The sequence below is a fragment of the Penicillium riverlandense genome (assembly GCF_028828495.1).
Source record: "Penicillium riverlandense strain IBT 135883 chromosome Unknown utg000001l_segment0_segment0, whole genome shotgun sequence".
NCBI lineage: Eukaryota > Fungi > Ascomycota > Eurotiomycetes > Eurotiales > Aspergillaceae > Penicillium > Penicillium riverlandense.
Window position 1 is genome coordinate 5,332,529 of NW_026643194.1, and position 27,898 is coordinate 5,360,426.

At 52.7% G+C, this 27,898-nt stretch overlaps 11 protein-coding genes across 11 annotated transcripts; 6 read left to right on the forward strand and 5 right to left on the reverse strand.

Moving 5' to 3' along the window:
- Positions 1-65: 65 nt before the first annotated feature.
- On the reverse strand, positions 66-6,933 carry N7474_002158 (type I polyketide synthase; the record flags this gene model as incomplete). The annotated part of the gene is made up of 4 exons (XM_057193573.1): positions 66-881; positions 938-1,258; positions 1,314-6,180; positions 6,236-6,933. 4 exons carry the CDS (start codon positions 6,931-6,933, stop codon positions 66-68), a joined length of 6,702 nt encoding a protein of 2,233 aa, XP_057058526.1.
- A 620-nt stretch (positions 6,934-7,553) lies between these two features.
- On the forward strand, positions 7,554-8,482 carry N7474_002159 (uncharacterized protein; the record flags this gene model as incomplete). Its single annotated transcript, XM_057193574.1, has 4 exons — positions 7,554-7,595; positions 7,656-7,758; positions 7,822-8,262; positions 8,316-8,482. 4 exons carry the CDS (start codon positions 7,554-7,556, stop codon positions 8,480-8,482), a joined length of 753 nt encoding a protein of 250 aa, XP_057058527.1.
- Positions 8,483-9,075: 593 nt separating this feature from the next.
- N7474_002160 (uncharacterized protein) lies at positions 9,076-9,963 on the forward strand (the record flags this gene model as incomplete). Its single annotated transcript, XM_057193575.1, has 4 exons — positions 9,076-9,429; positions 9,482-9,572; positions 9,626-9,708; positions 9,778-9,963. The coding sequence occupies 4 exons, from the start codon at positions 9,076-9,078 to the stop codon at positions 9,961-9,963; spliced, it is 714 nt and encodes a 237-aa protein (XP_057058528.1).
- Positions 9,964-11,319: 1,356 nt separating this feature from the next.
- N7474_002161 (class I SAM-dependent DNA methyltransferase) lies at positions 11,320-12,285 on the forward strand (the record flags this gene model as incomplete). Its single annotated transcript, XM_057193576.1, has 2 exons — positions 11,320-11,436; positions 11,512-12,285. The coding sequence occupies 2 exons, from the start codon at positions 11,320-11,322 to the stop codon at positions 12,283-12,285; spliced, it is 891 nt and encodes a 296-aa protein (XP_057058529.1).
- A 985-nt stretch (positions 12,286-13,270) lies between these two features.
- On the reverse strand, positions 13,271-17,069 carry N7474_002162 (putative cell wall biogenesis protein Mhp1; the record flags this gene model as incomplete). Its single annotated transcript, XM_057193577.1, has 3 exons — positions 13,271-13,878; positions 13,934-16,918; positions 17,018-17,069. 3 exons carry the CDS (start codon positions 17,067-17,069, stop codon positions 13,271-13,273), a joined length of 3,645 nt encoding a protein of 1,214 aa, XP_057058530.1.
- Positions 17,070-17,859: 790 nt separating this feature from the next.
- Positions 17,860-19,120, reverse strand: N7474_002163 (uncharacterized protein; the record flags this gene model as incomplete). The annotated part of the gene is made up of 2 exons (XM_057193578.1): positions 17,860-18,378; positions 18,431-19,120. The coding sequence occupies 2 exons, from the start codon at positions 19,118-19,120 to the stop codon at positions 17,860-17,862; spliced, it is 1,209 nt and encodes a 402-aa protein (XP_057058531.1).
- Positions 19,121-19,448: 328 nt separating this feature from the next.
- N7474_002164 (kinetochore subunit FTA4 family protein) lies at positions 19,449-20,367 on the reverse strand (the record flags this gene model as incomplete). The annotated part of the gene is made up of 4 exons (XM_057193579.1): positions 19,449-19,770; positions 19,840-19,902; positions 19,956-20,124; positions 20,202-20,367. The coding sequence occupies 4 exons, from the start codon at positions 20,365-20,367 to the stop codon at positions 19,449-19,451; spliced, it is 720 nt and encodes a 239-aa protein (XP_057058532.1).
- A 327-nt stretch (positions 20,368-20,694) lies between these two features.
- On the forward strand, positions 20,695-21,530 carry N7474_002165 (HAD family hydrolase; the record flags this gene model as incomplete). The annotated part of the gene is made up of 2 exons (XM_057193580.1): positions 20,695-20,748; positions 20,799-21,530. 2 exons carry the CDS (start codon positions 20,695-20,697, stop codon positions 21,528-21,530), a joined length of 786 nt encoding a protein of 261 aa, XP_057058533.1.
- A 243-nt stretch (positions 21,531-21,773) lies between these two features.
- On the forward strand, positions 21,774-22,882 carry N7474_002166 (60S ribosomal protein uL18; the record flags this gene model as incomplete). The annotated part of the gene is made up of 3 exons (XM_057193581.1): positions 21,774-21,776; positions 21,931-21,968; positions 22,021-22,882. The coding sequence occupies 3 exons, from the start codon at positions 21,774-21,776 to the stop codon at positions 22,880-22,882; spliced, it is 903 nt and encodes a 300-aa protein (XP_057058534.1).
- Positions 22,883-23,276: 394 nt separating this feature from the next.
- N7474_002167 (histidine phosphatase family protein) lies at positions 23,277-24,260 on the forward strand (the record flags this gene model as incomplete). Its single annotated transcript, XM_057193582.1, has 2 exons — positions 23,277-23,318; positions 23,364-24,260. The coding sequence occupies 2 exons, from the start codon at positions 23,277-23,279 to the stop codon at positions 24,258-24,260; spliced, it is 939 nt and encodes a 312-aa protein (XP_057058535.1).
- A 1,501-nt stretch (positions 24,261-25,761) lies between these two features.
- Positions 25,762-27,637, reverse strand: N7474_002168 (sugar porter family MFS transporter; the record flags this gene model as incomplete). The annotated part of the gene is made up of 4 exons (XM_057193583.1): positions 25,762-26,484; positions 26,537-26,954; positions 27,005-27,261; positions 27,311-27,637. 4 exons carry the CDS (start codon positions 27,635-27,637, stop codon positions 25,762-25,764), a joined length of 1,725 nt encoding a protein of 574 aa, XP_057058536.1.
- Positions 27,638-27,898: the final 261 nt, after the last annotated feature.

Genomic DNA, 27,898 nt, shown 5'->3' on the forward strand with positions numbered 1-27,898 from the left:
CGAATTAAATATCAACAAAACATTATTGCAGCTCTATATATCGTCGTGTACCACCCTGCTCTTGTCTATGCCTGAGATTTGTTGACGATGATCTCCGCCAGCGCCATGAGAGACCCACTGGACAATAACTCTAAGACTTGAACATTGGCCGAGGTTTCGCGGGCGATCCAGTTGCGGATTTCAATGGCCACCAGAGAATCCAGACCCAGCGATGACACCGTCACAGAGGGATCCATATCCTCTGGTGAGATGACAAGTACTTGCGATAGTTTGGCTGCTAGGGCTGAGTAGCAGACCTGCAGCGCAGTCTCCTTGTCCGCAACAGTCTGCAACTTCACGCGTAGCGGCACCGTTGGCTCACTTAACTGAGGACCATGGCCTAGCTTAGCTTTGGCTGCCTCATACAGCGCGCTGAACTTGGTATCCTGCGCCCAGAAGTTGTCCACGCCGCCGTCGAGTCCTAGACCAGTAATGCACTGGCCTCCGCTGGACCGATCCAGGTCGCCCGTGATGGCTGCGGCAAGAAGGGCCAGTACCTCTGACTCGTCAACAGTCTGGCTGCCAATGTTCTTCAGTACCTCTGCTTGGCGCTCGGCGTCCGTGTCCGCCAAGTAGCCTACATCGCTTACGGCAGCCAGATCAATGGACGTCCCGGGGAGACCGAGAGACCGACGGTACTCCATGAACCCGTCCAGGAACACGTTGGCTGCTGAATATGCAGCTTGTCCTCGGTTGCCGACTACGCCGGCAACGGACGACAACGCGATGAAGAAGTCCAGGGGCGAGTCGGCGAGCCCATGGTGCAGATTCCAAGCACCATCTACTTTGCCCATGACCACAGCTTGGAAGTCATCCAGCGACATCTGTTCAAATAGCATGTCCTAGAGATGTCGCTGTCAGTAAATTTTGTGGATGCACTGGGAGACGTTTCACTTACTCGAAGAACCATCGTACCGTGCACTACACCGCGCACGGGAGGCAGGTCTTTCATGTCGTCCTTGATAAGGGCATCAACTGACAGCTTGCTGCTCACGTCGCACGCTTTCACCACAACTCGCGTTCCATTGAGAGCCAAGTCGTCGATCAGGGCTTGGACGTTATTGTTGACTGATGCTCTCCGCGACACGAGAACGATGTTCTTGGCCCCCTTTGTTGACATCCACTTTGCCATGCTTCTTCCCAGACCTCCAGTACCACCAATTAGGATATACGAAGCATCAGCACGCAGGAGATTGGGGCTGGTCTTAGGTGCCACAGCCTGAAGAAAACGAATCAATTTGATTTTCTCGCTAACAGAGCAGTTACTTGCTTACCTTGACGTAGTCATCTTCATGGGGGACAACAACAAGCTTGCCCATGTTCTTGCCTGTTTGCAGTGTTCGAAATGCAGCTTCAAGCTCGGAGATCCGGTATGTGGTTATGGGGGAGATGGGCTTGATAGATGCCTGATCCTGATCCATCAACCGGCAAACATCATGCAGAAGACGTTTCATCAGCTTGGGCCGATATTGGGCAACCTTGGTCAGATCGACCGAGGAGAAGGTGACATTGTACTCGAATGGCAGCATATCAAGGCGAGTGTTCTTGGTGATATCCGCCTTGCCAATCTCCACAAACCGCCCAAATGGCGCCAGACACTCCCACGTCTCACGAAGGAGGTCACCCGCCAGGGAGTTCAACACGACATCCACACCCTGGTTGTTGGTAGCTCTCTTTATGCCACGACCAAAGGAAACGTCACGGCTGTAGAAGATCCGGTCTTCGGGGATGGAATACTTCGTCATCAAGAATTGCTTCTTCTCGAGGCTACCGACAGTCACAAAGATATCGGCACCAGCCATCTTCGCCAGCATGATGGCAGCTTGGCCCACGCCACCGGCACCGGCGTGGATGAGAACTCGTTCACCGGCTTGCAACTGGCCCAGATCAAAGAGGGCGTAGTACGCAGTACAGAACACGACTGGCACCGTCGCTGCAACCTCGAAGGACATACTGTCAGGAATCGGGGCGACGCTGGTTCCTTTGCACCGTGCGTACGTCGAATAACCGCCCAATGGCATGGCCATAACTCTTTGACCAATCTGGAGGTCCTTCACATTGGAGCCCACAGATGAAATGACACCACTGCACTCAATACCAATGTATGGCTGAGACAATTGCCCCATACTGACCACGATATCTTTGAAATTCGTTCCTGTAGCGCGAACTTCGATCTCAACGTCATCTGCACCCAATGGGCCGGGCTCGTCGTCGACAAAGTAAAGCGTGTCGAGAGCTCCCGGGCTGCCGATCTGAAGTTTGAAGTGCCGACCAGGTTGACTGAAGGGCTGCGATGAGATCGTCAGGTCATGGGTCTCGTTATGCACGAAGGAATTGATCGCATCGTCGTTCATAACGCGAGGAACAAGAAGCTCAGAGCCCTTGGCCCTGAACTCGAAATCTTCACAAGGCTGCGCACCATCACAGGGCCAGAGGGCGTGAATTGCAGCCAGAAGCGGCTCTGCGGGCCTCAAAAGATCTTGTCCATCAAGACCCAGAGTGGCAACCTTCAGCAGAGCCTCGGACCTCAGCGTACGAGCTAGACCAACGATCATCTGCGCATCGGGCATATCATTCCTATATACCCAGAGGACGTTGTCGGCAGCCAAGAGGGCTTTCTGGACGCTGGCAAAGGACTCAGTGGTGAGTGTTCGCAGAGAGCTAGCGCCGCCGGTTTGGAGGACGACAACGTGTTTCTTGGAGGAGTCGATTTCGTCCAGCGAGCAAATTAACGAACGCCAGTCAGAGCCGAGGGCATTGCACAGCTGATCGGCGACACCGTCAAGTTTGCCAAAATGCGTGATTGTCAGCTCACGCTGCTGAACCGCTGAGTTGTTTTTGTTCTCAGGCTCGATGTGGATGACACCATTGCCGTTCGCATGGGAATTAGGCACTGCATGTCCATTGGCACCATTGGAACCGTTGATGCCGTTGATATGCGAATCTCCGTCCGTGGCATGGCCGTTGGTCTCTGCATGTCCATTTATTGCGTCACCGTTGTTAATTTGAGCATCTTCATCGACTCCGTTGACTTGCTCGTCGTTGGCCAGTGGCTGCCATTCAAACTTATAACACAGGTTGCGAACCTCTTCACCACGGCTGGCACCCGCTTCTCTAAGCGGAGTCATAATGAGGCCTTCCATGTTCATCAACACCTCAGTGGAGTTCTCCGGAGTGGCGAAAAGATCAAATCGAGTGGGTTCAGGGGTTGGGAGACTCGGACTTCCATTCCCATAGATCTTGAGAAATTCACCAGGCAAAGTTGGGAGCTGCTCACGGTTGATGGTCAGGTGCTTAATCATGGTCGGCATGTAAAGGGTATCCAGCTCCATTCGTCCTTGACCGAGTATGGGCCAGACGAGATGCAGCAATCCGTCAAGGAAAGCCGGGTGGACAGTCAACTTGGGTTCGAATTCCTTCGGCATCGTCGCCTTGGTGTCTCGAATGACTAAATCGGCACGCGATGTATACGGGTCGGCAAAGCAGTTCTCGATACCCTGGAAAGTTGCACCGTACCCGGCTCCAACATCTGTTAGGACCTTGTACATGTGCTGCGAGTCAATTTTGTATGTGGCAGCAGACTTCATTCTGGCAATTTGTGTTTGCACATGAAGATTTTCAGTCCTGGCGTGACTCGAGACGGCGACTGCCTGGCTCTTTTGCGCACGAATACGGATGAGACCTGAGCAGTGCTCCGTCCATCCTCGTTTGGTGTTCCATGAACAGATACGGAACTCGTCCCATACGTCTGAAGTGCCGCGCGTGCCTTCAGCGTAGGGTCGAAGGGTGATGGTAGTCTCGACGTCAACATCATCGCTTAGTACGAGGGCTGAGCCTACTTTCACCTCTCGCAATTCGAATTGAGAGACTGTCATATCATGCTGCGTTGCGCGCCTTTGAGCGGCTTCGATGGCCATGGACAGATACCCAGCCAATGGGTACACGGTCATGCCTTGCATTTTGTGGTCTCGAAGCCAGGGGATGTCATCCAGGCGGACGATGTTGCGCCATGTTGGCTCCAGATCATTTGAGTAATTGGCCATTACGCCGAGGATGTCATTTCTCGCGCCGTCCCTTTGTGTATGCTTCTTGGAAATGCGTGACTCGTGCCAGTACCGTGTTCTATGCTGCCAGGGGTATCGAGGCAAGTCGGTCAAGAAGGAGCGGTTCTTCGCGCCAGTGCAGGGGAAGTTCACCTCCGTCATGTTGAGGATGGCCCCTCTCGTGTACGCTGCTGCGGCTGTACCGAGGACCGACTCCGCGGCATCTGCATTGCGGAGAACCGTGGGTACATACCCGATCTTCGTGGCTACTGGCCCGAGGCTCTTCAGGGTATCCATGATAGGCCCTTTAAGGGCAGAGTGCGGGCCAACCTCGACGAGTAGATTTGGTCTATTGTCACCGGCACACATCTTGCCAAGTGCATCGGGGAACAACACGGGCGAGGTGAGATTCTGAACCCAGTAGGACGGTCCCAGCTCGGAGGCATTGGCGATTCGGCCGAAGACTGAAGAATAAAACACAGCTGTAGCCGAATCGGATGGTTGGATTGATGCAATTGCGGCCAAATACTCATCGGCGACGTTCTTCATGTGGTCAGAGTGGTAAGCAATGTCAATCTTTAGACGCCTGTTGAAGAGCTGTTTGTCCTGTAGAATGGTCTCAAGTTGCGCAATTGCAGACACGTCTCCAGATACAGTAACGCTCGAAGGACTATTCACACAAGCCACGGTAGCATACCCATCGAGGGTCTTCAACATCGGTTCGACTGCACCACGGCCAGCACCAACTGCAATCATGGTGCCTTGGAGGGATGGGAATGATGCCTTCAGCACTTGGGTCATTTGACCACGACGGTACGCAAGCGCCATAGCGGACTCCAGGTCATATACACCAGCTGCAAAAGCTGCACTAATCTCACCTGAGCTGTGTCCCACAACGGAAGCAGGGCGGATCCCCCATGACTCAAGAAGAAGGACCAGACCGATCTGAAGTGCTGTACAAGCCGGCTGGCTGAGGTGCGGCGAGTTGATCTTAGAAGCGGCACCGTCTTTTCGCAGCTCTTCGACGAGCGAGAACTCTGCCCCAAGATTCTTGAGACACATGTCGGCTCGTTTCACTGCTGATGCAAAGACCGGGTACTCGTCCATAAGCGGAACGCCCATCTGAGCCCATTGAGCTCCTTGTCCGGTGAAGACAAAAGATATCGTTGGGGCCCCGTGAACTCTCACTGGGTTGACTTTTAGCTGCGCAAGGCGAACTCCAAGATCATCGAGTGAGGTGGCAGGCAGGCCGACCCGGTAAGCAAGTTGGGAGGATTTGTTCCCGATTGTGTAGGCAAAGTTCCCGAAGAGGTCTTTTTCAAACACTTCCGGTCGTTGTTCAAAGTAGACTGTGAAGTCATCTATTCTTTGCTTCAATGACTCCTTGTCGTTGGCAGAAATGAGGAACAGCTTGGTCTTTGGGTCCGTATTATCTTCATCATCATTCGAAGGCTTGGGGTTTAGAGGTGGCTTCTCGAGGACGACATGGGCGTTGGTTCCTCCAAAGCCGTAGTTGGAGACGCTAACATATTTCTTTCCCCGAGGCCAGGGCCGTGTGGACGTGACGACCTTCATGTTGTATTCTTTCAATGGAATATTGGGGTTTGGCTTCTTATAGTCTGCATTCGGCAGTAATAAGCCATTGTCGAGCATCATGGCCGCCTTGATGATTGAGATAACGCCACTCGCGCCCTCCAAGTGGCCGACATTGGATTTGACAGAGCCGATATAGAGCGGATCCTTCGGTGAACGATTCTGTCCGAGTGCAGCATGGACTCCTGCTGCTTCGATCGGATCTCCAGCTTTGGTGCCAGTCCCATGCATCTCTGCAAAGGCACAATCATCCGGGTTGAGGTGGGCCTCTTGGTATACCCGGCGGATCAATTCTTCCTGAGCAAGGCCGTTGGGCAACGTAATTCCCTTTGTTCGGCCATCTTGGTTGACACCTGAATTGAGAATAACCGCTCGAACGGGGTCACCATCGCGCAAAGCCGCATCAAGAGTTTTTACAATCACGACTCCAGCACCTTCCCCACGCGCAAAACCGGATCTGGCTCGTTCTTCAAAGGCGAATGTTTTACCGTCATCATTGAACAGCCTGCAACTTGCGTCAGAAAAATGAACAGCTGTACACTGACGCGGCTTTTACTCACTGTGACATAGACATGGAAACAAATAGGTCTGGGACCACATTCAAATGACAACCCGCGACTAGGGCTTCTTTCGACTCTCCACTGCGCAAGCTCTGGACGGCATAATGCAAAGCAACGAGAGATGACGAGCACGCGGTGTCGACCGTGAGACTGGGCCCCGCCAGGTCAAAGAAATATGAGATCCGATTGGATTGGAGGGCATTCGCACAGCCGGTAGCCTGGTATAAGGGAATGGTCTCGACGTCACGGACATTGTTGAGCTCATAGTCGGCGAAATTCCCGCCCACAAAAACCCCCACGCTTCTTCTTGAGAGGGACTCCTTTGGTATTCCAGCACTTTCCAAGGCCTCGTATGAGCATTCAAGCAGCATACGCTGCTGCGGGTCCATGGATATAGCTTCTTGGACAGTCACATTGAAAAAGGGGGCGTCAAACCGTCCAATATCGTCATCTAGAAAGTATCCTCCCGCAGGATTCGTGGTACCCAATTTGGAAGGATTGGGATGGTGGAATGCATCGAACGAGAACCGGTCTTTAGGGATGGGTTTCCACCCGCTACGCCGCCGCGTGCATAGCTCCCAGAGGTCGCTGGGGGAGCTAACTTGGCCGGGCAGACGACAGGCATACCCTATGATGGCAATGGGTTGTGGTGCATCGTGGCCCCGGTTGCATCCGTTGGTTTGTGCAGCACCGTTCATCGTTGCTAACTATGAACTGACGGGTGGAGGGCTGCAACCAAAACGCAATGGACAAAATGCGACGCGCGCTGGAGAGGCCAAGGTACATTTATAGCTAGCAGCTATGACCCTCCAACCGAATTGAGTCCGCCCCAAAACTTATTCCTTGTAATCATACGCAATTGGGGCAACAGGGTCAAGCCCGTGCAAGGACATCCACATTATCCACTGTATCGCGCACCGGATACGCCGATGATACTCATAGCAGGCATGATTGGGTGACCGTCAAGTTCCACTATTGTTGGTCGCTAGGCCACTCAACCTGATCAGCAGTGGCTGACACCCTGGCGGGCCGCCTTCAGCTATGGGTGCGAGATGTTCTAGGGAACCTTATCACGATATGATGATGTGGAGCCATGCTAAACCCCAAAACTGGTTCCTGGCAGGTGGGTACCTATTGTCTCTCCATTCGGTAGTTCTATTCCTTATTACAGGGCATCGGTAATCTATTGAGGGGCCAGCCTAGATCCGTATTAAACCCATGTGGTGGTCTCGGAGGGTTTCCTTCGTTTTTCTTTCTGCTTCGCCAGCTTTGAGTCAAACAGTTTAGCAAACGAGGCTGCGGCCGGGGCCTATCAAGAATGCGCTTTTTATGCCTTCACGGTGCCATTGGCAACATTGATGTACGTTGGCGATCGCCTATGTGATGTGGCGATTGGGACTATCCCTAACTACTATCACAGAATATTACCATCCAGTTATCGCCCCTGCAAAAGGAATTGGAGAAAGACCAGGCTGCCTCCTTCCACTGTATCACTGCCCCTGTTGAGGTTACCCCCCCAGAAGGTACGTGTGCTGCTGATCCTGTCAGGTTCTAGACGGATAATCTGACCGCGCGTCAAATAATAGGCTTCGGGGAGTATTTTGGGGTCGGTCCGCACTACCGATGGGTCAAGGATGGGGGAGTGGCCGAGCTCTCCATGCTCACCCGTATCAGAAAGATCCCGGAGGGCCAAAATCCAGAAGATGTGATGAGAGCATTGGCTGGCGAGGATCGCGAGAATCATAGCTGGGACAACAAACAGGACGTCATGGACTATCTCTATGATCAACTGGAGAAGAACCCAGACATTGAGGGCATTGTGGGCTACAGTGAGGGGGCCGCCGTGGCAGCTAGCTTCATCATGGATGAGGAGAAGAGGCACCAGGATACTGGCCGAGCTCGCCGCATCAAATGTGCGCTCTTCTTCACTGGCTGGCCTCCTATCTCACCGGATGATAAGTTGATTCTTGCCGACGAGGACGAGCGTATGATCGACATTCCGACTCTTCATGTGGTCGGTGCAAATGGTACGTCCTCAAGCATTTCATTCTGTAATCTGTGTACTAACCCTTATGAACAGACCCTTACCGGTACGGCGCAGAAGCTTTGTACAATGTCTGTGATCCCGACACCGTAGCCATGTTTGATACAGGGAAAGGACACACGATTCCGCGCTCGGGCTTGGTGATAACCGAGCTGGGAAATGAGGTCCGAGAGCTAATTGAGAGAGCACGAGTCGACGAGTGAGAAGCTCCGCGGCGTGGCGATAGGGGCCAAAGTAGAAAGTGATGTGGAGCCCAAGAAGAATATGGCATAGTTTTCAAGGCACAGATGCGTAGATAAGTTTACCTCAACACATGTGCCTGGCGTATAGATCGTGTAAATCCTCTGCCGAGGTCTACCTAGATTCAACTTCAAACCCCTCCGAAACCCACACGAGATCTACACGAGATATCCAGGTTCCTATTCCTCACGTACGCAGGTATTACTATTTCCCTTCTCTAGAAATTAGTGGAACCGCACGTCCAATCTGATCCCGTACCCGTACGGATCGAACCCATCGCCCAAAGCTCTTGCCCAAACCTAATTCGGCCCAATCCGGTCAATCCGGCCTAGTTCGCCTTGCCGATCCCAATATCAGCGGATCTCTCTCGCATGTGCTTGGCTCTGCTTTGAAATACTTGAGCCGTGTTGCACCAGTTCGGATTAGCTCTAAAAGATTTAGTACAGAAAGTTAAATGCACGTTGTTATGGAAAAATGTCTCTGTTGTAAACAATCGTTGGTTCCTTTTAGTGAACAAATCTTGGATTTGAGCCCTTCTACACCACCCAAAAGCACGATGCGTGGAGGAATTTTCAAAACGTTGCCTCTTACGGTGATTGCCTTGGTGTCATTACTGCTATTCACGCAGACTCATGCCCAGACTGTGGCGAAGAAGGATTGCGCGACCGGTGTCCACGCCATCCTTCTTCGAGGCTCAGGCCAGGGAAACGATTTGAATGTCCTGGTAAAGCTCAAGGAGGCGATCCTCGAGCAGATTCCAGGGTCGACTGTCTTGGGACTTCCTTATGGCCATGGCGACCCGGATAGGTTCAAGGCCGTTTATAACGGAGCCCTACTCCTCCAGAGGTATATCGAGGATTACGTTGCCAGCTGCCCAGACACCAAGATTGCTCTTCTTGGATACTCTTTGGTACGTATCCATCAGGAATTGATCCATCACACACATTAACAAACGAATACAGGGTGCGGTTACCATGATGGATGCGCTCTGTGGCACCAGCTCTCTTCTTCTCGAAGAGGTAGCTGCCATCGATCCGAAATACAACACGAGCAGTGAGTAGACGCAGTATACTATCTAGAAAGAGCGATTGGCTAAAGGACTGCAGTCATCACGGCGGCTGCATACGGCGATGAGACTTATGTTCCTCTGATGCCATGGAACACAGGCAACTGCACAGTTGGATTGGGGGTAAGTACAGATTTAATGCCAGAGACAAACAGAGATGACAGAATGCTAATCAGATATAATCCACTGTAGCTTTTCCCTCGCCTGGATCCGTTGTCGTGTGAACCCTTCGCGGCCTCGTTGCACAGCTACTGCGACTACGGTGACGATCAATGCTGCTTCATCCTACCCATGGACGGCAACCTGGCACACCACCAGTATATTGAGAAATACGACCAGGATGTGGTGGATTTTACCAAGAAGCGGCTTGCCGAGTGATGCCTAAAACATTGAACTTCAGGCTGAAATTACAGGAAATAATTTGCATAGACCACACACGTCATTACGGCTGAACTTTTGAAGATCCCTCCAAAACATACTGCTACAATAGGTATTTGATTTCTGTTGATTGAGTTGGGGCTAAGCTCTCATTATTGAGAGCCCATGTGGGGATTTGAATGGGTCTCGGGTCCCTGGAAATTTTCCCATTGCTCCAGTATCCACAGGAGTTCAAGTCCTGGAGAAGCTAAATCTAGCGTGGACTCCAGGCCGAGCAGGTCCGGAAACATGTGTTGCTGGTATCTTAATTGGGATCGTCTGCGGCAAACCCTATCTGGCTCTCAGCCCTAGAAGCGGCAAGTGCCCCGCCGATATTTCGATCCTTTGCCGAGTCAGATCCACGATCAAATGCTATCTGTTGGTCATAGTCCGATCTTTGGAGTACTTCGTTTGTCCAATTGGTTGAGGTGTTATTTGGCAATCGAAACTTTTGCGGCCGGCAATTACAAGTGGAGTCTCCTTTTCAGCTCAGGACGAACACCTGAAGCTTTCAATACACGATTTATCGGAACTAGCGCTGGTAATAATGGGTATGTCCAGCAGACAAAAGCCTAAGATCCGCTTATTGGCGGAAGTGTCCCGACGCCGCATTCTAGAAAATCGGTAGATCGATCGAGGTTTGGCACGATGGTTTCGATGGCCGTGGAAGTGAAATAGCCTTGAGAGACAGATGAGAATGCCATGTGAGCTTCTATTTAAAACTAGTAAATTAATTTCCCCTGACACTCACACGAGACGAGCCCGCGCATTGCCCACTAAATCTTCTACATCGAGCCCACGACTAAATCCGGCTCACGCCCTCTCGATCTATTCTGATTCGAGTCCGGGGTACTCTCCAAAGGTCGAATGTGCAACTCATAACTTCCTTCAGTGGAGTTATCTGGTCTTCTGATCTGAATCACGCTGACATTGTTGACGAATATCTTTCAAAGGGCTCGGATATGCGGCTTTGGATTCCCTATAGTGTCTAATTTCACAATGGTCATCTCGTCGAAAGGTTTGCGTGGGTGTAACATGGAGTGGATCGGTGTTGCCGTATAGTTTGCAAGTCGATCAAGCGTAAATAACAAGCAACATCATCGGTAGGTCATCGCAGACAAGAACCAAAATTGGAAACTCACATCAGTGTTCTTCGTGCGGAATTGATGCATCATTTGAGGTCTGAGCGCCAAGCTCAATGCACTTAGGGTCGATACTGACTCAACTCGTTCAAACTATATATCTCCGCCTTCTCTCCTCTCCCTCTTCACGAACAAACAAATACTACACCTCGACTGGACCAACTAGAAACCCAAAATGACAGCGACTATCCAACAGCATCTCGCCGACCATCCTCCCCCACCAGAGACCCAGGATCCTTCCCAGAAAATCGAGTATCTGGACACGGTGGAGGCGTATGATAAGTGGGCCCCCGTATGTTCCAGGAGCACCATGATTTCCTTTCTTGCCAAAGTACTACTTGTCCTAGTTAACTGACAGTAAAACCAGGTCTACGACACAGATGGAAACTTCCTTCTACGGCTAGACAGCATCGAGATGCGCTTGCTGCTCCCCCGTTTCCTGGCGCGCGTGCGGGCACGGTTCGAAACGGACGCGTCGCCACTGGTGGATTTGGGGTGTGGGACGGGGAGGAACACAATCCAGCTGCTGGATGCACTGTCCGTGCAGGATAATAATAATGGGTTTGCCCCGGCGGTTTTTGGTGTGGATGCGTCGCCGAAGATGTTGGACGTTGCGCGGAGTGCGATTGATGCATCGATTGCCGCAAAAACAGGTCAACAGACCCAATCCACAGAGATCTCATTGGCGATCTTTGATTTATTGGACTCTGCCTCAAGCAGGCCGCAGCTACCTTCCTCTCTCCGTGACGGAGGAGCGGTGGGGGTGATATCCACGCTGGTGTTGGAGCATATTCCCGCGAAGATATTCTTCGAAGCGGCATCCTCGATCATGAAGTCGGGGGCGTATCTACTCGTCACGAACATGCATGCCGAGATGGGCATGCGCAGCCAGGCCGGCTTCACGGATCCGGCTACTGGGGTAAAGATCCGGCCGACGAGTTATTGTCATTCTATTCCAGAAGTGCTGGCTGCAGCTGATGAGGCGGGATTCCAGGTTGAGGATTTGGTTGGGCAGGGTGGTGATGGAGGCGTCTTGGTTAGGAATGTCCATGAGCGGTTAGGAGATCTATTGGGTGTCAGAGCGAAGAAGTGGATTGGAGTGAAGGTGTGGTTTGGAGTGTGTTTTAGCAAGAGACAGTGACAACTGCATTGATATCAGATACTACAGAGTACAGGCCCGTAATGAGAGTACTATTCCTGGACAGACTCGGAGTTTTGATGGAATATAACCTCAAGAGATAGCTAGACGGGAAAGATTGAAACGAAGAACTAAGCGTATTATCCAGTATAGAGTGCGCCCTTTGCCATCCCAGGTAAAGCAGTGACTCAGTTGGTAAATGCCCAGCACAAACACAATGTCAAAATAGCCAGGTATACCAAACAAAACTGATCTCACTGGCGCCTTGGAGCCTATCTTCTCTGAGATTGCCTTGACGAGGGAAAACATATCAGAATATCAACAACGATGACCGCATCGGATCCTCTCGTTGATCCCTTCTTTCTCTCAAACCACATCAAACGAGTTCCTTGGCCTTCTTGAGCTGTCCCTCTGGGCTCCGTTGTAGTTCTGGCTGTGAGGCTGGGCTTCGGGGGTCGTATACTCGGACGAGTTGGCTCGCCCCACTGAAACCATACCTTTTTTTTTTGATGGGCAGTTTGGGATGAGGTACCTGGGAATGATGGAGGTCCTTCGTTTGGTCTGTCTGGCTGGGGCTTCGAGCCCTGTCGACGGTCTCTGTTGTTTCCCTTTTTTCTTCTTCCTTTCCCTGTCTACTGCGAGAGGCATACCCTCCTTCCTGTTTGGATAACTGAGCAGAAGCTCCATCTCGCTCCTCATAATACGCCCCAGATACATGTTACAACGTAAAATAGAACTGCATACAGTTGAAACAGCATTAGAGGACAGATAATATAGCATGAAAACTGCAGGAGACAGATACAGTTGGATATCACCGCCCGAGGAAAATTAAGCTGAGTTGCCTTGCCGTCTGATATACATTCACAGGAGCTGTCATAATTCAAAACAGAAAGATGCGTTGCGTGGGGGAGGGTATGTACAACAATATTTGCGCTAGAAAATAACATACATAACAAAAGAAAATAAAAGGTATTATAGAGACAGACACCTAGGACGAGGGCTCACCAGGCGACTGCCGCACACCAGCATTCCACTGCGCCGCGAGCTGTGACTGCCGGAAGCGCTCAAAAGATTCCGCATCCTGCTGCTGCGCAGCCCAAAGCTCATCAACGGTAGACCCGAGCTTCTCAAACGCCTTATCCGCTTTGTCACCCTCGAACCCAGGCTGCTCGTCATGCAGACGGTCGAGCTTCTCCCGGAGAGCCGCAACGCGAGACTCATTGTCCTCACCGTCTTGATTCATGAGCAAGTCGCGACGCAGGTTCTGGCCGAGACGGTGCACGTGGCCTTCCTCGGAGGTCATGGCGCGCGAGTGCAGAGAGGTGATCGAACTGGCGCGCGAGAGACGGATAGCGTATTGGTCGGTTTCTTCATCGTCAATGGCATTTTCGTTGTCAAGGAGAACGTTGTTCGTGTTGGCGGCGGCGCTGGTTCCGTCTTCACCGTCGCCGGAGAGCTGGTCACCGGAATGCTGCGAGCTGGTGTCTGGGGCGATAATTGCGGGCGGACCTTGTCCTGCAATACGCGTTTCGGGATATTCATCTTCGAATCGCTGGATCATCCGGTGGAGTGTGAAGTCGAGGAATTGCAGACGTCCTGTAATCAGAGCGGTTAGATCTCAAATCCAACTCAAAATATTGGTGGCACTTACTATAGTTCGCATCATTGCCAGCACGATCCTCACGAATCAAGGCAGTTTGGATTCGGGCCCGAATGTTGCGCGCCGATTCCAGGAGATTCTTCGACATGTCACGAGGTCTCTTGGTGACAACGTCCCGAGACTTCAATCGTCGAGGGGTCGTAGTGCCACTGGCCAAAGGAGAGTGACCTCCCAGGGCATTAATACCACCATGTTGGTCTAGATTGCTAAGGCAGACGCCCAGCGCCTTCACGACACCTGTGCCGCCAATGACATAGTCCTCGTCCGGAGCGGGCTCGCCCTCCGCTTCCAATGGTTCTTCGGAAATAGGTGCGTTGCCAACAATATGCTGTAGGATATCCGGTACGGGGACATCCTTGTCTGCGGTAGGGCCGATCACGTCAGACAGTTCCTCAGCGATAGCCCCGCCCTCAAGATTCCTTAAACAATATGCCATAATCTGCGATGCCAAGGCTTTCACGACCTCGTTGTTCTCTGCGCTGGGAATGTCGATGTCCACTGCAATGATTGTCCGCGAGACACGGACAGCCGCCATCATCGAAGCGTAGACGGCGCAGGCTTCTTCCTGAGTGGTCGGGTCGGTAGCAGAAGCCAAAGCACCAATCTGGGGGTTCTCCAAGATGTTCAAGTGGCAGAGACTGGGGCATTCAGGCAGAATCTCAGCCAGGCTGATGGCATGGTCGGGGGAAAGGTTGACATCGGCAAGATGAATGCGCTTTAGCGAAGGCATCTTCGGCAGGAAACGACGGAACAGTCCAAGAGCGTGGGTCTGCGTTGAGAAGAGCTCAGGGTTATGCGAGAAATCAATGAAGCGGAGGTTGTGGAGCCGCGTAAGGGCTTGAAGCAGGGGGTATAGAGTCGTGGGTGTCAAAGAGCAGTCTGCCAAACTCAAGGCATACAGAGATTGCTCGGCCTCAATAGCGTCTGTTAGGAGATCGAAATCATCCTTAATGGGGTTGCCTCCCAAATCCAGACCCTCACACTGCCCAGCCTTGAGATACTCGACCACATGTTGCAGGCCTTCTCTCGTAAGGTTGTTATTGGCAAATCCTAGTCGTCGCAAACCCATACTAGTCGCCGCTTCGCAAATATTCTTGACGTCATCGGCAGAAGGTTTGCATTCACTGAGCAACAGTTCTTCAAGATGGTCACCACTGAACCGTGCGGCCAGGGCATTGGCAAAGATAGTGCTGACACATAGGGCTGGATTGGAAGCCTGGCCCTCCATGGCCGGACGTATCTTGGGAAAAGGAATGCCCGACAGATCGATAGCCTTCAAAGATTTGGAAAGGTGGATGAAAAGACCAATGTGGCGCCAACCCTCGCGGCCAATCTTTGGGTTATTCTTCAACGACAGCTTCTCCACTACCCCATATCGTTCGTCATTAGCAACGACAGACTCTGGCCGTCGAGCTCGTCTCCGCCGATACCGCATCTGTTCAACGGTCTTGGTTGCCAACAACCCTGCGAGAATAGCCCGCGTAGACTCATCATTCAAAGCGCAGTTCTCGAGAATGAGTTTGCGAACGGGAACTACTGCAAGCCAGTCGCTGAAGGTCGCGATATCTTGCGAGGTCATGGGGAAATTGCTGAGGTCCAGAGCCCCCACCGTTCCAGGAGACTCGGCCAGCGTCGACGACGGCGAAGAGATCTCATCAACCACTCTTTTAAGGACAGGAGTCTCACGTAGCTGGCAGCACCGGCGGTAGATGCGGACAGGGTCTGTGGTCGGGTGGCTTTGCGTTTTGCGTGAAACATCAGGTGTTGGTGTTCGTGAATCATCCTCATCCATCTCCGCATCTAGCTGCAGCGGCACCGAGCCATTGGCTACAGCTTGTCTCCGCTTCTTTTCCCTTCGCTCTCGTCTTTCCTCTTCCGATCGCTTCTTCTTCTCTTGCTTTCTTGTTGGTTCCTTGCCCTCGCCGTTCGGCTTTGCATCGGGCTTTGGATCGCTTGAAGGGCTCGCGTTTTCCGTGGTGGACGGGGGGTTCTTTTCAGCGGTGGGAACAGGGTTTGAAGGCTGCGCGGCCGAAGGTTGGACAGCTGCATCACCACCGTCCCTAGCAGGAGCAGTGGCCGAGGGAGAGGTTTCCTTTTCGAGCACAGCAGTCTCAGGATGCTTCAGAGCATCAGCTTCTCCCTTCTCCTTAGTCTTGACATCTGCCTTTTTAGATTTCTGTGCATTGGATTCCGGTAAAGGTCCTTGTCGTAGCTGATTCGTTGGAGGAGCCTCCTCATCCGAGTCGCGATGAGACACCCCTGCGATTTCCACATCGACACAAAAGGCCACGCGATGTAATTTCGCCTGGTTCAGATCCGCAATTTTGCATCGGTCTCGATACGGGTCCAGGTTCAACACGCGCCGCTGGCATACTCCTCCGCCTGGTGGTAACTTAGGAAGCCCGCCCGAGTTGGAGGAGAATTTGCGCAAAGCATTGTGCAAGAATGACGGACCCTTCGGCGAGGAGGAGACCACAGGGACACCGGGGTCTTCTTTCTTCTGTTGTTGTTCCTCCTCCTTGTCCTTTGGACCGTACGCTGCCCCGAACGAGTTGGAAGAGTCGAGGGGCGAAGCCGTCTTCGGACTGGTAGAGTTCCCTTTGAGACTGGACTGCGATGGCGGGGTTGAGCCAGACGAAAACTTCGAGCTCAAACTTGAGATCCACGAATTTCTTCTTCCGATGGGTTTGGGGGAGCTCCGCTGCGTACTCGGCGACGGAGTAGCGGGTTTTTGGTCTGTAGGTTTCTCCTCCGGCTCTACCACCTTTTCTTCTGGAATCGGATCATTCTGTGGAGTTCCTTTCGCCTGCTGCTCCGAGGACGCTGACTGCTGGGCGTACGCTGAGCGCGCCGGGCTACTGTTCGATCGGGATCTCCGGTGCGATTTGCCCGACTTGGTTGTGGCCGCAGCGTTTCCATCCGTGTCAGGCTTGTCGCTGACCGTCGAGGAGACTGACTTGGTGCGAGAGAGATTATCTGAACCGGCGTGTTAGATGTGATCCGGCGTATCCGGGGGAAGAAGCGTAGCTGGTGCATATCCCAGCAGGACAATCCCAGGAAATGCAATGGACTTGCCTTTTTGCGAATGATGCAGCCAGCTCACATCCACTGTTTGAACACCCTCCATTTTGGACCTCCTAGCAATAATAGCACCAGTCGACTGTGTATATAGTGGGGGTGATGGCCAGCTGCGCGCTGAGATCGGGGACTGTCTGGGTACGTCTAGATCGATGGACGCATAGTCGGCTGATCGTTTAGCCTCCACAGAAACCCGAGACTATCGTCCCGTTTCAGTCGGGTAAAATTGCACCAGACGAGGAGGATCGCCGCGGGGTCCCGCGACGTCACAGCAGGGCACGAAGATGGTGGGCAGGTTTGTCGCAGACCGCTACAGATGATCGTGATGTGAGAGTCTCATAATGACTGGGCGAAGCAGAACAGACATGATGATGAGGGGGTGCGAGAAAGGGTGGGAGAAAGTCAACTTGTCGACGCTAGATCGGGAAGACCAAGCAGCTGAGTGGTGGTGACATAATCGGGGAGGCACGTGAGGGATGGGATCCACGGGCATTATTCTGGTGAGGTTACATAACTATTGGAGCAGGACTTTTGCCCTAACTAATAGTTGCTTCTTGGGTGGCGGGGGATAGGCCCTCCTAAGCCAGTCGCCTGTAACGACTCTCTCCGGTGGACCGGAGAAGGTGGGGGGGCCGAGCCGTACGGGAGTTGAGGATCGGCCTTGCTGGGGCTAAGAAAAAAGCCAGGGTCAAAACTCACAAGACACGAAAAAAAAAGGGTATTCCTTTTAAACGAAAAAAAAGCCCCAACGCCTCCAAGTGTAAGATAGAACGCCGTACAAAATGCAAAGATAAAAGGGGGAAAGAGACAAAGAGCCACGCCTAAAACAATCATTCCCACTACTCCGAGCTCGACGGAACATCCTTGAGGACTTCCCAGCCGTACTCTTCTTCCGGCTTCTCCGGGTCCATGCCCAGGGCGCTACGGTACGCGCGGACCTCGTTCTGCAGGCCCGCCACGATGCGGACGGGTAGCTCCTCTTCCTCCGACCGCAGGCGATGCGCCTGGCGGATCATCTCGGAGCATTTCATGGTCTGCGCATGCCAGTAGTCCCGATCTAGTCGGCTCTCCAGGTGGGCATCCCGCTCGGCCTGGAGCAGGCTGTTATAGTGGCCCTTCTGGTATAGGAAATGCATGTTGTTGTTTTGGCAGTAGTTGCGGATCTGCTCCACCATCGTGCCCAGGCCGGCTTCGTAGTCGCCAATTAATTTGGTGTTCTCGATCTGTTCGCGGCGCAGCTCTTCGACGAGACGCTTCTCCTTGGTGAGAGCGCGTTCGAGCTCTGAGATCCGGGCGGCGGAGATTTCCCCGTTCATCTGCTGCACAGCGGCACTCGCATTCTCCGAGGTGCCGTGTTTCTGGATTCGAGTTAGTGGCATCGTGGTTTTGTGGGGACAGCATATCACCTACCATGATATCCTCGGCGCTCGAAACAATGTTCTTGGTGACCTCCCGATTGTTCTTCAAGACCTCGCTCAATTCCAGCACCATCTCGTACAAGTGATGAAGATCCATCTGGTGACCGGCGTTCATGGGCATCCCCGTCGTAATCGCAGCCAAGCCACCGCCGTTGACCTGAGCAGACGGGTGTGGGATGGCAGGTGACATGCCCTGGCGAGGCATATTGGCCATGTTGGCACCCGGGGAGCTGTCGTAACTGGCGAACATGTTGGAGCCAGGGCTGCTGCCAGTCATTCCGGGCCCGCTGCTCATCGACATGTCGGCGAGGGCAAAGGCACGATTCAATTCTTCGAGCTGAGGGTCCAAAGGATTAATCCGCGAGGGGCCGCTATCCTCGTCGTACCAGGAGGTGTGGTTCTCGACGCCCAAGACCTCCTTCTGGAACTTCTCCAGGTCGCGGCGAGTCACGTGGGTGGAACGACGGCGGTGCCCACGGGCGTAGGATGCCTTGGACGCGGAAGTAGAACTGCCCTCGATGATGGCGGATGCGCACTCGGGGCAGGCAGCGTGCGCGGTGTCGTGGAGATGATGCGAGAGTGCGACCGAGCTGGAGGACGGGGTCGAGCCAGCCCACTTCGGGTTAGCCCCCGGAGCCTCGGCGCCCACGCTCCGTTGCTCCTTGCGCTGCTCCAAGTCCATGAACGAGCACCACAGAGGTGATGGTGGTTTAAAATCCAGAAGACACGCCGCTCATCGTGGCCAGTGGTCCGGAGGTGAACGAGGTGTTTTCCGACCGCTGTGCGCAACGGGGAAGGGTGTAGGCGTAATCGACTTGACGGAAAAGAAAAAAGGGAATCAGGCCATGTCGCAATGGGTTGTCTTTTTGCTGGTATACTTCTGCAAGCGCAATCGACTGGCGGCTGCCTGGCAGGTGCCATCCACTACTATAGTGTACTATCCCACTGCCTAGTATTTACTACTACTTCTAGTAGTATGCAAAGTTACTATTTCCTTGTTATTCGTTCAGTCATGATCTATCCCACGTATCCAGCAACGCGTCCAGTCTCTGATCTGATCCCGGAAGCGAGTAGTCGTGTGTACTTTCAACTCCTCGGCCGCTTTTCTTTTGCTGTGCAATTCGCCCACCCACGCGGGCCACCAGCATGCGCATCTTCTCCAGTTCCTGCACCAGTTCCCCGTCCCGGGTGACAAGGTTCGGCTGGATATTCTTCTGAGGGTCCTGGAACGGTTCCAGTAATTGCTGCAGATGCTGCAGTTGGTCTAAGCGCCGTCGCCGCTGCTGTCGTTGGTCGTCGAGCGCAAGGAGGCGCTCCCGGAGCTGCTGGAATCTGTTACACACCATGGTCAGACAGGTGGCACTTCAATCGGAGCGTATGCGGGATGGGTTGCAGTCTGACCGTGTCTTCTCTTCGTAGCTTGCCCCCGGCGTTTCTAGTTCCATCGGCAAGTTGGTGATGTTTCTAGGCAGTTAGAGTTAGGATGTATCCACGCAGACACGGGACCGGTGTCTCACATGTGGCTGGACAGGTCCACTGTCTTTTCGATGCCGTTCGCAAAGGCACTCCGGCTGCGCGCCTCTTGACTCACGGATGACCAGTACAGACTGGCAATCTGCTGCGCGACATGGTGTATGGCTTGGGAGGAGTAAACAACGCGGTTGTGTTGTTTTGCAGCGGCGTTGACTGGAGCCTAGTTAGTCATGTAGACTTTGCGTGGTGATACAGCATCAAAAGCAACAGAACATCAGGAATCAGCTCACCTTTGTGCAAGACGTCTTCCACCACCTTGTCGCTCAGGTCGCCCTCGTCGGTGTCCACAGCATAGTTCCTCCAGTCTTCTGGCAGATCAAGGCTCTCGGAGAGGATGCGAACCTGGCCCCATATGAATGCTGATTTCAGCTCGGATATTGTTCGTGTCGAGTCCATCGGTTGTCATGTAATGGAACAATCCGAGTCTCGCGCGCCGCTCATCTGAGTCGCGCTCTTATCAGCACGTGATGTGTTCATACTGGAGGAAGGGCATGCAGTCGAGGACTCTTTCTTGGAAACAATTCGGAGGCATATCGTTCAAAAAATGGAATAGATAATACCACAGCCATTACCTTTGATGCTATCAAGTCCGATTTCATTATGGCGGCTTCCTCGGTGTTTGGCTGTTCGCTGGGACAGTACCTCGGCAATCTGGCGGCTTAAAGTCATCCTTCTCCGCAGACCCCAACCATCGTTAATTCACATCCCTTCCCCACGAACACAATGGCCGAGACCAAGCGGCCGGTGGGCCTTCTCTTCGACATCGGCGGAGTTTGTGTACGTTGGCCCCGTGGCCTCCATGAGGAATCATGCTGATAGATTGGCAGGTCGTCTCCCCATTCCAGGCTATCCTCGACTACGAGCTGTCCAAAAACATTCCTCCCGGATGGGTCAATTTCAGTATTTCCCGAACCTCGCCGCACGGTAGCTGGCACCAGCTGGAACGAGGCGAGATCCCCATGGACGCCAACTTCTTCGCCGCATTCAACAAAGACCTCCGGAACCCCGACCTGTGGAAGCAATTTCATGAGTGGCTCGCGAATAAGAAAGGCCAATCACCCCCGGCTCAGACACCCCCATTGCCTGAAGTCGACGCCGAATGGCTCTTCTGGGAGATGATGAGGATCTCACGCACCCCCGACCCGTACATGTACCCCGCGCTGAAGAAGCTGCGAGCATCGGGTCAGTTCGTGATGGGGGCTTTATCGAATACGACCAAGTTCCCCGAGGGCCATCCGTACAATAAGGACGTCTCCGGAGTCAAGTCGCAATTCGACTTTTTCATCTCGTCGGCGCATACCGGTCTGCGCAAGCCCGACCCGAAGATCTACCAGGTCGCGATCCAGGAGATGGACGCCGAGGCTAAGAAACGGGGGTTTTCGGGGGTTAACCCGGCGGATATTGTCTTCTTAGATGATATTGGAGAGAATCTCAAGGCAGCCAAGAAGGCTGGGATCCGCACCATCAAGGTGACACTGGGCAAGACGGACGGTGCCGTGCGGGAGTTGGAGAAGATCACGGGTCTGCAGCTGCTGGAGGAGGACAAGGCGAGGCTATAGAATACCGGGAGATAGAAAGCATCCTTAAATATGGCATATAGCGAACCATTCTGTTCTAGTATGGGAACGTTGATAAGGGCTTATCTTATCGATAAGACATGTCGTGGCCAACCGCACTGGTGAGCGCGGGATGCAGCCAGGCTAAGCGAATCCCCCACAAAGACGAGACGGACTCACACTTTTTTCTTCCTCTTCTCTGTCCACCCTCTGTCTTAACCAAGCACTCCGTCGACAACCGTCACAATGGTGAGTCCAACTGCTCCAGCAGATGGATGAATAATTCCATTCTGCTTTTCCTGGAAGCAAAATTTTTTTTTTTCCTTCCCTCCCGTCCCGGGTTATGCAAGATGCTTCGGTGGTTCTGAAGCGCAAATTGCTGACTCGATTTCCCTCCATGTAGCCTTTCACCAAGACCGTCAAGAACGACGCCTACTTCAGGTAAGAAAATCTGCCATGTTCATCAACCACTTTTTGGCTAACTCCCATCCAGTCGCTACCAGACTAAGTACCGCCGCCGCCGCGAGGGCAAGACCGACTACTATGCCCGCAAGCGCCTGATCACCCAGGCCAAGAACAAGTACAATGCGCCCAAGTACCGCATGGTCGTCCGCTTCACCAACCGCGACATCATCACCCAGATCGTCTACTCCGAGATCTCCGGTGACAAGGTCTTCGCTTCGGCCTACGCCCACGAGCTGAAGCGCTACGGCATCACCCAGGGTCTGACCAACTGGTCCGCTGCCTACGCCACCGGTCTGCTGCTGGCCCGCCGCACCCTCAAGAAGCTGGGTCTGGACGAGGACTTCAAGGGTGTCGAGGAGGCCGATGGCGAGTACACTCTCACCGAGGCCGCCGAGACCGACGAGGGCGAGCGCCGCCCCTTCAAGGCTTTCCTTGATGTCGGTCTGGTCCGCACCTCCTCCGGTGCCCGTGTCTTCGGTGCCATGAAGGGTGCCTCGGACGGTGGTATCTTCATCCCCCACTCCGAGAAGCGTTTCCCCGGCTTCGACATCGAGACCGAGGAGCTGGATGCCGACACCCTCCGCAACTACATCTTCGGTGGCCACGTCTCTGAGTACATGGAGACCCTCGCCGACGAGGATGAGGAGCGCTTCAAGTCCCAGTTCACCAAGTACGTCGAGGAGGAGATTGACGCCGGTGACCTCGAGGAGATCTACCAGGAGGCCCACAAGGCCATCCGCGAGGACCCCTTCAAGAAGGATGAGGACGAGGAGCCCAAGAAGTCCAAGGCTGAGTGGAAGGCCGAGTCCAAGAAGTACAAGGTCAACAAGCTCACCCACGCCCAGCGCAAGGCCCGCGTCCAGGAGAAGATCCGCGAGCTCGCTGCATAAGCGGATCGCACCAAAAGCTTTTTCTCAAAATAACTCTGTGTGTGTTGGGGGGATCAAGGCTTGGCCTTGTCGGCGTTTCTTTCTGATGTAGATTGATGGATCATGAATACCTCTTGTTCTTTTTTTCTTTCTCTTTTTCTCGGAGCAATTAGTTTCTCAAGGCAATTCCGTTTCCCACTTCTATCTGCTCCGCTGAATGTCCATCAATTTCATTCCCTCACGCGCTTGCATCCTCTTCCTGTAGACATGAGGTCGTAGTATTCACTAGCCTGGACATGATCTTCCGCTCATTTCGAATGACAACACGTGACTGATGCCCGACAATCCATGTTCAAGCTCATCTTCGATACAACACTCCCACAATCGGCACAATGCATACACGCACCGCCTCACGATGAGACTATATCTCATTCGCCACGCCGAAACAATCCATAATGTAGGACAAGCATGGTAAGACCCACCGGCACGTAGTTAACTACAGCTTCAAGCGCTGATTCAAGAGAGATGTAGGGCTGGAACGACCAACTCAGCACTGACGAACCACGGAGTACTGCAGATAGAATCCCTGGCCCGGCATTTCGTCGCTCAGTCGGTTAATTTCAGCGCGGTGTTTGCATCCGATCTGTGCAGAGCACGTCTGACAGCAGAAGGCATCTGTCGTCTGCAAGCCGCACAATCGTCGGTGACGCCCGTCCTGACTCGGGATCTGCGAGAAAGAGACTTCGGGTCGTTGGAGGGAATGTCCTGGAACTCTTCTCATGCTTTGAGCGGCTCTGCATCATCATCAGCAGCAGCAGCAGCAACCCATACCGAATTCGAGTCTCACATCTCAATGACACAGAGAGCCAATTCCTTTCTCGGCGATCATCTCCTTCCACTTCTTCTTGACGAGCAAAACCCGAATCATGAACAGAACGTGGCCATCGTAGCACATGGACTCATCCTGCGCGTGTTGTGGAACCGTCTCGCTGGACTATTCGATCCCAGGGAAGTCCATATCGCACCGGGTACAGCCTTGCGCCATGGTGGCGAGATGGCTGTGAAACCTGTCTGGTCAAATACGGGGTTCATGACGGTTCATATTCAGCGCAGTATGATGACGCCGGGGGTCGCGACGCCAGCACTATCATCGTTCGACTTACACCAGCCACGGAGGTCTGGAAACAACAGTGTTGAAGATGTGACTCTACCAGCAACTCTCGAGAATGCAGTTCCAGGAAGCTCTGTCTCAGAAGGGGCTCTCTTGCAAGGCTGGGGAATGACTGTCGTAGCTGTGGACAGCAAGACGCATCTTAGCGGTCTGCACCGAACGCGTGGTGGAATCGGAAGCTCTGCGCATGATTCGCGTCAGAAAAGAATCGACCAGTTTTTCAAATAAATGGGCAGAAGTTTACCAAAGTAGAGTTAATGAGTAAGCTAGCTTGATAAACTTGCGAGAAGCCATAGCGAAACAGAGTCCTTGCCGTTGTTGATATTGGCCTCGTGGTTGGTCCAGGCCAACTGTCTAGTCGGGATAAGTCTTCTCCTACCTGAGTATATAAACCATTCAATGGTGAGACGCACAAGAACCAGCAAGCTTGGTGGTGTAGCGGTTGTCATCTGTACATGCTGAGAATAATTTGCTTATCCATGCGGGGCAGCAACAAGGCCTTGCCAGCGCCTTGGGACAGGTGTGACTGGTTTCTTTTTGCAGGCCGGGGGTTCAAATCTAGGAGGTTCTCTGTTTTTATTTCCTTCTTTTTTCCTTTTTATCCACCCTCTCATATTGTTGGCCAGTATAATGAGTGTCTCCGCACCTTCCATTTTGGGAAATCACGGCCAATGCAACTTACTCACGTTGGTGATATTGCACAGTATCCTGGTATCAACTTATGTTGTTTATAGTGCTTAACATTCTAGTCTATTTATTCCGGACAACTTTCCCCCTTATATATTACTTGAAGTGTATATAAAGACCACGATGTAAATCCATGTTTTACCTGCCTGGATTGATTATGCAATTTGATTCCAGTGTACCTTCTATATCAGCTTAAACCTTGTTCCTCAAGCAAGAGACAAGTGATAGGAGTGGAGACGTTCCTCTTACCCTGGCGTCGCATTGAGGGCGTATATGCATCTTCTTTCTTGCTCATGCCAGGAGTTCAGGTCCTTCGTTGTTCTTTTTTAATTTGCCTATCGACTTCCATTTCCTCTTGGAACCCATTAGTGGGCCTTTCTTCTTTATAGTGATCTAAACATTCATGGGAGGCAAGTCAGAAGATAGACATCAAACAGGTCTGGGAGTCCGTTTCCCCTTCCGGACAACCGTGGTTCCTATATAAACCATCCCAAAAAGGGCAAATTCGAGAACCAGCCTTCTGATGGTGCAGTGGTTCAACCCCTCTCCTTTCCGAAAAGGTAGCTCATGCCAAGTAAGCGCACACAGGGGGACCACAAGGCTTGCCAGCCCCCCAGGACAGATCGACTGGTTTCTTTTTTGTTCACGCCAGGGGTTCAAATCCAGGATGCTTTCTTTCTTTTTATTTGCTTCTTTTTCTCCCTCCCACTCTCTCATATGGCAGAAATGTGCGCGAGGCGTTACAGTACCTTCCCTTTTGGGAGATCACTTAGTCAAGGCTCACTCCAACTGTTCTCTATCCGTGCTTGGGGCCGTGTACAAGCAGTATCAAATATAGACATTTTTCAATAATCAAAGGTTGAAATGCGTGGTATTCAATAAGGATATAAATACAAATATAAACACGACTATAAACATAGATATAACACAGATGTAAACACAGGTATACGCACAGATATAAACACAGATATAGAAACGCGTCTGTTATACAACAACCCAGGCCAAATCGTATGCCGGCCATAGTCAAGCCCACAACTGACCATTACTCCTCGGCACGCGTTCCAGTAGCCTCAGGCACAGTATCTGGCACCTCATTCGCTGGGTCCAAAACATGTGCGGACGTCGGAGCTTGCGCCTCATTTCCCTTATCGAACGAACCACGGATCACGCCCGGATCAGCCGGGAACACAAACTTGGAGCTCTTCCACGGCTTCACTTTCATGAGATACATAGTATCAATCTCCTCAAGTGTCCGACCCTGGCCTTCGATGACAGCGAAGTAGACCAATCCCGCCGCGAGGAAGAGGCATCCAGCGAAGACGTAACCAAACCGGAAATCAATGGCACTGACAATGAACGGGGTGAAAAAGGCGAGCAGAAAGTTCCAGAGCCAGTTCGATGCCGTGGCGAGAGACATCGCGCGAGCACGGTACTGCGATGGGTACAGCTCCGCAATGATTGTCCATACCATCGGACCCCAGGTACTGGCAAACCCGAGAATAAACAGACATGCGAATACCACCATGGCAATGCCGGCGGACTTGGTGTTTTCTGGGTGCTGGCGGTCGAGCGAGAAGTGGCCTACCGAAGCGAAGACCATGAAGCAAACGAACATCCATAGCGCTCCGGTAATCAGGGATCGGCGTCGACCGTAGTTTTCAATCAGATATAGACCGAGGAAGGTCGTGCCGAAGTTCACCCCGCCGAGAATCATCTGGGTTACGTAGCTATTGTGGATGCCGGCGCCTTGAAAGACCGTGGTTCCCTGCAAGAGATCAGTGGGTTGCTTCAAATTTTCAGGATCGTCGGGCACATACATAGTAGAAGAAGTAATTGGCGCCTGTAAGTTGCTGCAGAGCCTGCAGAGCAACACCAACGCCTACGCGGTATGCCATGCGGGGAGCACGGAAGAGCTGGACCCACGTAACCTGACCATTACGAACTTCCACTTCATACTTCTCCTTAATCTCCTCAAACTCAAGCCTGAGCATACGATGATTCGGAGGGATACCGTAGATCTTGGACAGTGTATCTATAGCTTTGTCGACCTTTCCGTGGCGGTAATCGTATCGAGGGCTTTCGGGGAACAAAGCCATGCCGACACCAAGAGTGACGGCCCAGACGTAGGTGATTCCCATTGGAATCCGCCACGACGAGGGATTTGTCCGTTTTTCAGTTCCAAAGTTGATACAGTTGGCAACGAAAATCCCTAGCGTGATGAAGAGCTGGTAGGTGCTGGTAGATGTGAGTTTTGATCCACCAGATATATACAAGGCTCTGCATACCTGATCAAAGTTCCTCGAATGTGTCTCGGTCCAGCCTCTGCTTGATACATCGGGACTAGCAAGGATACTGCCCCAACACCAAGACCGGCGATCAAACGGCCCACGGCAATCTGATACCACTTTCCGAAAGGCGACGAGATTTGGATCGTGACACCAATGCAAACCATCAAACACCAGGCACTGATGGACCATTTGCGTCCGATACGGTCCGCAATGGGTGCACCAAGTAGGGCGCCAATCAAGGTACCAATAGATAGCTGGGTCATGTCAGAAATATGGTGCAGTGCGTAGGGAATTAAAACTCACCAGTGCAACGATTAGACCAGCTCGTACATTGGTAAAATGGTGGGTAGTACCCGGAGTAGTACCCGGACCTGGCTCGCCATAGCGTAACAGAAAGTTGTTCATCTCCAGGAAGCCGGAGATCTGACCGGTATCGTAGCCGAAAAGGAAGCCGCCCATTGAGACAAAGAGTCCCATGACGAGAGAGCGCCAGGTGAAAAGAGGGATTCTCGTGTCAACGACATCCCCGGCTAGTTTCTCATGATCGTTGGTGGAAACAGACTCCCGAGGTAGTTCGTCATTGCCGTTTTGGTATGGCGGTTCCTTGACCCGGTTAAATCTTTTAAACATAATGGCTGCTCGGAGTACACCTGTAGTAGAGATGCTACAGAATATATTGGATATTGCTCTCGTCGGATGGTCATGCGAAAGCTGAGAGTGTCTTTATAAGCCCTACGGCCACGGAGCCTAGAGCCGGGGATACTGCGCGTGGTCGCGCAGACTTGGGACCTTTGGCCTGATAGGGAATTGATGACCCGTTGACTAAAAGCACCCAATAGGCGCAATCGGCGGCCATCTCCGTGAGCATGACAGGATCCGGGGAAGTGGGGA